This window comes from Ptychodera flava, chromosome 12 (assembly GCF_041260155.1).
Source record: "Ptychodera flava strain L36383 chromosome 12, AS_Pfla_20210202, whole genome shotgun sequence".
Lineage (NCBI taxonomy): Eukaryota > Metazoa > Hemichordata > Enteropneusta > Ptychoderidae > Ptychodera > Ptychodera flava.
In genome coordinates, this window is record NC_091939.1 from 12,175,901 (window position 1) to 12,184,056 (window position 8,156).

The following is an 8,156-nucleotide window of genomic DNA, read 5'->3' on the forward strand; positions in this document are numbered from 1 at the left end:
CCCTGTTTGTGGTGTGAGGCTGTGATTTGCAAGCTTTTACCTTTTAAGGTTCTTTAATTCTACGGCAGTCATGACTATATGCAGACTGTGGAATTTCAAACGGATGTAGTGACCTTTATATTGAAAGGAGGAAGTACACAGGCGTATGAGAAAATCATAATTATCTTTCATCAGAAAAAAGCTGGATTTCTGTCAAAATTACCACCTGAAGACTTTGAGATTTTTTCAAATTTACCATTTTTTGCATGAATATCAACCATGGAAACAAAGCACTGTCTTCTTTTCTCTTTTATGAAATATGTTTCCAAAAAAATCAAGTTGTATTCTGAGAAAAATTACCTTTGTCCAGTTGAAGAAGTGAATAAGACACAATATAACGTTGAATTGGGCTGAATTACATTAACTAAAATGAAGTATTTGAATTGAACCCGTTGATTTATCTCATTGAACCAGAAAATGTGGTAAACAGATAAAATGAATTAATTTGATCAGCAGTAGATCAAATAACAGATTCCACTTTTATTGACATGCCCTGGTAGAAAACAGTGGATTATGAATTAATCCAGCGAGAAACTTGTCTGAAATTCAAAGGTCCGTAAAGAATTTAGTATGAAGAACTACAGTAGCAAATGCATTGAAACATTTGCACCGATAAACAGTCATAGGTCAGTTCAGGTGGGGCAGTCAGTAGCCTGTGCCAAAATTGTGATTTGGAAAACTAACACTCATCAATTGGAGGAGAGAAATGATTAGCAGTATGGGTATACTCAGAGATATGCGTGTTTATCAAAAATTGTATCTGTGATAACCTCCCAGAAGAAAGCAAATAAAGACATGGTCGTACCTTATTTATGAAAGATAGAGATGCATTTATCAAGCTAGGTTTTGGACCACCTCTCATGGTGATTGACCAAATTACGGCTTTGCCAACAGGCTCAAGCGTCTGTATTTGGACACAATTATTTGCGTAGCCAGGCTGGCAAATGCATTAAAACTACAGTCCTCTGATGAATAGAGAACGTAAGGATGTGTGCAATCAACAGGGATTGCACGCAATGCTGTCGTTTCACTCTCACCTGAGTTTTGACAACTGGGTCCCGAAGAATGTCAGTCATGAAACTCTACAAAATCATCATTGGTATTTAAATTAGGCCATTTCACGTTGACAGAATAACGTTCCTCTCTTGCTTTTATTTTCTTTATTGAGTTTCTCCTCAGAGTTAAGCTCCACATTCCTCAGTTGTTTTGATGTTTTCAGTAGTGTTTCAAAGTTCAGGCGTATTGCACTGAAGTGAGGTACAGAGACTAGGATCTCAGTGTGATCTCTTACAAATGCCATAGGATTGAACTGTGGTAACCGATGGATTCAGACAGCTCAAAGTACGCTCGTAAACACACACTGGTAACTGCCTTTTCCTCCTCGATTACAAATGAACAGATCACCAAAATTTTGGGTCAGTCCCCGACAGCCGACCTTGTTACCGTTATTCTTCATCACACACACATTTTTCAGATTAGCTGTAAATTTTAATTATAATTTATTAATTTTTGTATTCAAAACCAAGAATTTTATTCAAAGTGAGAAATTTATTTGAAATTCTTCGACAGTAACATGTCCTATGAAAAGTGAGTGTAATCCTTCCTTGTATAATTGCAAAAATCAGTGTACTGATTTTTGACCATCGTACAAATTGAACAGAAAGAGCAGATAATGAATGTACTGTAGGTCTTGTACCGGTATAAACATTACAGTGCCAAATGATTTGCATAAACTAATATTTCTTTCATGCGTGAAAATCATAATACTATCAATTTGCCCCCACTACATGTATTTACTTTAATCTTTTATAGGAAGGGATTCATGAAAGCACATGTATGTGCACCTATTTTTATGTAATTTTGAGCTATATTTTTAGAATTGTGCATTTAATACAAAGGTGTAAATTTCCAAATGATGTATTTTTTTGACCCAGTCGCCCAAATCTCTAACTTGAAAATCTGTCCAGAACAAGTTTTTGTTGTTGTGCAACATTTCAAAATAATGAGTTTGTCAGGACCATTCAGAGAACTGGTACTTTAAGACTTGATTTTATTTTGAAAAGAAATCAATGTGTATTTAAGAGAGAAGGAGGACCCTTCTTTTGTGTCTCTGCTCTCCTTTTGCCAGACTGGCATATGTGTTTTTGTCAGGTAGTGAGTGTTTGTCATGTTATTGATACTAGTTTGTGAAAAATGACACCTTTTATCCTGGTAACGTTGGAACAGAAAATGGAAAACTTTGACCTTTGAAAAAATTCCTCATCAGTTGACTTTATATTTTTCTATTTTTGAGTTCTTCGGATATTAGGTGGGTCCTTAATGATCTGAAAATTGACGGAATAAGGAGTTTTTCTGTATCGAATCAAAATGTTTATTGTCACAATACAACAAAGGCCAGTGAATGCACAGTAGTGATATTCTGAAAGAAGCCTCCTACTTCTACAAATCAGCAAATATGTACAGAGCTGCTGAACAGAAGTACACTTTAAAAACAGAAAGAGGAATTCCCATCGTGGCCGGAATCAATCAGTCGCTAAATAAACAGTGTATTTTTCAATGGGTGACAAATGCTAGCTTCAGTCTGGTGACCCAGGGTGTCCTCCATGAGGGTGTGAGGAAGAAAAACACAATTCTTGTGAAACAAGGAACAGTAGTAGTATTGTTTTCTTTGGACCAACCCTGGTTTGAAAAGGTTGATCGACGCATTAGAGATTAATTTACAGGTCAATCCATCAGTTTGGAATTCCACGGTGCGCACACACGGTTATGACTGCTGTATAAATGAAGTAATTGTACATGAACACTTTACTGCCTTAAAAACACAGTTTGTCCGTTAGAATTCATGTCAGTACAGCAACATAAAATGACTACTTTGTGTAGGAATTTTTGGTGGAACGCTTTGTACGTGCCCGCTAAAAAATAGAAACATTATCTGGTGTTGAAGTATCATCGTTAATGCTAGTGCAATAATTGATGATTAAAAATTGTAATTTTTCACCATCATTCGGCTAGTCCATTCAAATATCAGCTATTTCTTTGTGAATAATTACATATAAGCAATGAATGGAACTGCCAAAAGGCCTAACGAAGGATCCGTCAGCTTTCTTGAATTTCCCAGTTTTTTGTTAAAATGTCTCAGGTATGTAATACTAATTTCAATTCCCAGATATTCTAAATTCCATTGTCTTTGTGAGGTATCTTTCTTGGAGGAAACATTACAAGTATTTTAAGTATGACGGTAATAGGAAGAGAAGTAATTAGATCTCAATTCCTCTAGGCAAAGTCAAATGACATATTAGATTATAGATTTTAGCTGCATGTAATCTGTCAGTCGTTCTCACCATTCGTAGATTCATATCTACATATCTGAGTCTCGAAGGCGTGGTGATCCATAGCCCTCGGCTGTGCAAAGCAGCAATTGTGATTAGAGTGCATACCGGAATATTTTTACTCAAAAAAAAGGAGTAGAAGTGAAGTTTGCCAATTCATGCGGGATTTTTCCTTTTAGTTTACGGTTGTCATGGAGACAGCCCAGCTCAGCCTCAACAATGCTGTTTAGGAACATGCTGTAATATTGACTAGGTCTGCCCAGAGGGATCGGTGGTTACAATGGACTAAAGGGTTGTAACTCTATCCGGTTATTGTTGGTACTGCTGTAGTGCGGTGTATCATTTAACATACGGTGACATTCTCTTGCACCATAGACAGTGGAGGGGGGAAGATGCTTGCACTCACAGTACACTCACAGCCCAAGCTTTTAGTAGCTCTCTTCAAAATGCAGATGCCCTCCAAGGCTAGGAAAAGTCAATACCCGAAAAACAGTCACCAAGGGAAGTTTGCTTGAAGGAAACATTTAAATTGAAGAAGAATTATGAATTCGCATTGGTCAACTGAGGACTCAATCCATCATAGGCAGCTTTTTACCTTAATTGCTTTAGATTTCAATCGTGTAGAAAAAGAAAGAAAGCATTTTAAAGATTGCTCTGAATAATTTCTGCGATCGCGTCCCACATGTCAGGCTACCCTCATTTCCATGCCATTCATACAACCTGCATTCACTCTGACAACAATGTTGATGGCCGTGTTGTTGTATGTTTTTATTGTCCAAAAGTTAATTAAGTCCAACGTGCGAGTCAGTTAATCGGTTCAAAGTGAATGCCGAGGTTGTTCGTGTTCATATATTATTGCTCGCAAATAGTATGTTGACAATCTGTCATGTGTAAATAAGTTGGCCTGCATAACATCAAGTTAGTCCACGCCACAAAAAACATGAAATGTGTGACGCTTTTGGAATTATTCTTTCATATTCATTGTGTGTTATAGCAGATTCAAGGACACGCAAATCTATCAGTCCAGGGACTTAGACCTAAATATTTTGCCCAGACCATTGAATCAACCATGCCAAGGGTCCTACAGACTGGATGATAATGATAATTGGGTTGTATAATAAACTGTACGTTGTACAACAGTCTAGGCTGAGGGATCAAAATGCATCTCTAGGCCAGGTTTTTGACCACCACATTCTCGATGGATTGCTGGCCGTTACAAGCCTTGACAACCCACATCACTGGATGGTAACAAATGCAGAATGCGTGAACCACAAAAATATATCAATTAAACCATATGATCCCCTTTTTCCTGCTCCAGTTAACGAGTTAGCACTTTACCTAGAATCAATAGCAATGGACCATATCATGTTGATGACGTAAGGGGTGGAGAAAATTGCTCTGAAGGGTTTAAACAGTAAGTCATCAAGTCTGAATTATCTGCATTTGTTCACTAGATGGCTCCAACTACCAGAGTGAGAGCGACTTGGATTCGGATAAGATGGAAGAAATCGAGAGAAAGTTTCAAGCCATCATCAAAAAGAAAAAAGAAACAGGTAGAGTATTGAAGTGGCATCCATAGTTTCATGAGAAATGGCAATTTTTATTTCATATCTCAAGTCGCTTTTTCATTTCCATTTTTTGTCAATTTTACCATCCATAGCAGGCATCTACTGTGTGTTAAATCAGCCAACTTGTTTGTTTACTGTTTGTTTCGCCATATTAAGTTGTGGCACCCCCGGGTTCCCTTGTAAGTCTTCAAATACAAATTCAAAAGAAGCATTTTTCTGATGCAAGTCCTTGACTTTCAGTCAAGCTTTTGCATTGACAACCAACGGTTTAGGGTAATTAGATGGGCGGGAAGCCATATTAATAGCCAGAGACGTACACCTTTCACATTTTACCCTCTAAATTCTTGTCCATTTTGTGTAACATGTTGTTTTTTAGGAAACGCTATTTATATAAATAAGCAACCTGAAAAACCTTGTTGCTGTGTAATTATTCCTTCGTTTGATATATGCTGACTCAGCGGTTTTGTTCTAGGCTACTTTAACTACATCGAAAAATGTTCCTACATGGGCTGCAGAAAATTACAGTTTGTTCCATCATCCGTGTGTTTATATGTTGGCACTTTACTCTTATCAGCTTGAATGACAGAGCCGACGTCACAGAATGTGTCCTTCTTTGCATCCGTAAACTCCCACGTGGACACTTGAAAACCACCATATTCCTCCATAGGATGGTAAATATATGATGATGTGAAAATTGAAGTTCTTTTGTCTGATTCTTCCAAACAGTTTCCTTGACACAAATTATTCACTTTGAGTGGGTGGATATGCATTTGATCATGTCCTTTCAAGTGAAGTGTTGAGGTAAAGGAATTGGCAAAAAAAAATGAATTTATGTATTGAAAGACATCATACCTTGCCTGTTTGAAAGAAATGTTATTAGCAGCAATTTGCATGAGAAAGGGCTAATTTTCTCACTCATGCGTTAACCCCTTTTTGCGGAGTAGATTAAAATATGTATATAGATATTGGCCTGTTGAGACGCATCTAAAGGTTAATTTTGGAGGGGTTTCTTCAATGGGCACAAGGTGAGATTTGAAGTTGTGTTCGACTTGTCCAAGGTGTCAGACTTAAACGTTGTCAAACCTGATTTCTTTTGATGGAAGTTTACCGAACGAGTCTGGGTAAAATGTGAAGGGTAATTTAATTCATGCATAAATTAAATTGTGTTAAGGGATTGTTGAGCTAACTAGGGGGACCCTCACAAAAGGCCTGTCGGTTTTATCATGATGATATACACCTAGAACAAAGCAGCAAATGGCTGTTACGGTCTGCATCATCACTGTTCATTGACGTAACTCGTCTTGTGCAATCATCTCATACCAACCTCCTCCACTCTCCATTCTGGATGGTACAAACTCAGAACTGAACCTTGGCGGGGCCAGTAGCGATGTGGATAGTTTCAAAATTGCGATATCCAGTTCAGCAGAGACGACACCCAGGAAATTTGAGATCACAAAATTTGTAAACATCAGCGAGGAGCCTGGCGCGAAGTGTAAGTGGAAAGAGTCAGCGTGTGTGCAATGTGATGTGATATTCTGTGCTTTGGTGATGCTGTGTGCTATGTTGCACGGTGCTGGGCTGCTATTCGCTGACACTGCAGTTTGGTTCTACTCAATCTAAAGTCTTGGTTTATATGATTCTGTCTTGTTTTTTGCACTTTATTGCTCACATTAGCGCAAGTGTGAAATTTTGTTTTGATTTTTGTACTAATATGCTAGCGATGAAAATGCACCACTATGTTACGTGTGGCTCCAGTATGGTTCTGTATGAATTTGTGTTACAGTCATATTTATAATCTAAATTTTTAATGTCCCATGGGACACTGCACTGTGCCCGGTGCATTGAGTCCCGACACGTACATTCACGCAGATTCTGTCGTAGAAAATTACCATCACTTCAGTGTCGTCACAACTTTTATATACAGGCAAAATGTTTTTTCTTTCTTCTCTGCAACATTATGCCGATGTGGTCACATCAGGATACTGGTAGTGAAATGAAAATTTCATGATATATGGCTCCATAGAGTGCACAGAATTTCAAAAAAGCGTATTCATATTTAAGTTGATGTGTAGTCACTGAGAATTAATTACAAGTGGTTATTGAGGATCATGTTGACGAATTTTTAGATGTGTCATGTAAATAATGTGACTTGAAAGATTGAACCTGCCTGTGCTAAAGTCGCAAAAAAACAATGGAACAAACAAATTTGCTTTAGAGTTGGTACAATGTCAGTGTAAAACAGTATTTCTTAAACCTGTACACTCTCTTGTTTGTGCCTAGTATGTCGAAGTAGCTGATTAGTGTGAACGTTTGTCGACATCTGAAGGATAGTTTCAAAGTCGGGACGCAGGCAGGAAAAATACAATATTTATCCTCTGTCGGTAGTGATGTACCGGTATATGTACATACAGTACAAAACACTGTTTGTAGCATTGAAAATAAATGCAGTCACCGTGACATATACGATGCGTGTCAAAGTGACTCATTTTCTGTAATTGTGAAACGCCCATCAGCTTAACTAATTTCTACAAATTATTTGATCAGAATAATTTTATTCGCACGAAGTAATTGGATGTCCAGGAAGATTCTCACATTTTCTTTGTATGCCTGGACTATTTTCATGAAACGCCGCCTTGGTTGTCAGATCAACTCCCTCTTGCACAGTTGCTGTGAAGATCTCGTGAAAGCTGTATGCTGTTTTTACATCTTACATACTGTCATTCGCTTTATTTGCTGTGTGAACTCTCTTTCATTCTGCAGCACAAAAAAGTGAAGCCAGGCCATCCTCTACCCCTCCACCGAAAGCCAAGACCTCGGCCAAGACGCCAACCAAGAGAAACCCAAGGAAGTCCACTCCTTCTAGGAAGCCAGGAGTCAGTCGCAGTGCAGAGAGGATCAGTTTCCCAAGGTAAGTGCCCCTTTTGTGCAAAACTAAGCTGTCCACCCCCATCATGGTATTCTTAGGTACCCATTCAGCTCCTTATCTGCTGGAGTTCCAGGCCATACCATTTCATTCTGGTGGTGGTTTCATTGACGGGTAGAACCTCATGACTAATTATTCAACTTTCTCTCTTGTGTCAGAAGTCTGCTGGTATGTGCTGTGCTGTGATGTTCTGTATAAATGCTCTGTGAAGTGATGTGGTTCATGTGTGTGTTGTCAGCTTCGTGACGGTGTATGTAACAACGTGTTTTGTACAGCTGTAATTGTGTTGCTGTAGTG

At 38.3% G+C, this 8,156-nt stretch overlaps 1 protein-coding gene across 18 annotated transcripts in view; it reads left to right on the top strand.

The window, feature by feature from the left end:
- Nucleotides 1–8,156, top strand: part of LOC139145032 (golgin subfamily A member 6-like protein 25) — a 170,981-nt gene that overhangs the window by 107,802 nt on the left and 55,023 nt on the right. For 12 of the 18 annotated variants that reach the window (XM_070715942.1, XM_070715949.1, XM_070715946.1 and 9 more), the window contains 3 exons: nucleotides 4,823–4,921; nucleotides 6,297–6,428; nucleotides 7,697–7,844. In XM_070715942.1, coding sequence (XP_070572043.1) covers nucleotides 4,823–4,921; nucleotides 6,297–6,428; nucleotides 7,697–7,844 — 379 coding nt within the window. The remainder of the gene's footprint in view (nucleotides 1–4,822; nucleotides 4,922–6,296; nucleotides 6,429–7,696; nucleotides 7,845–8,156) is intronic. The other 6 variants (XM_070715944.1, XM_070715940.1, XM_070715941.1 and 3 more) reach the window with 1 other exon arrangement.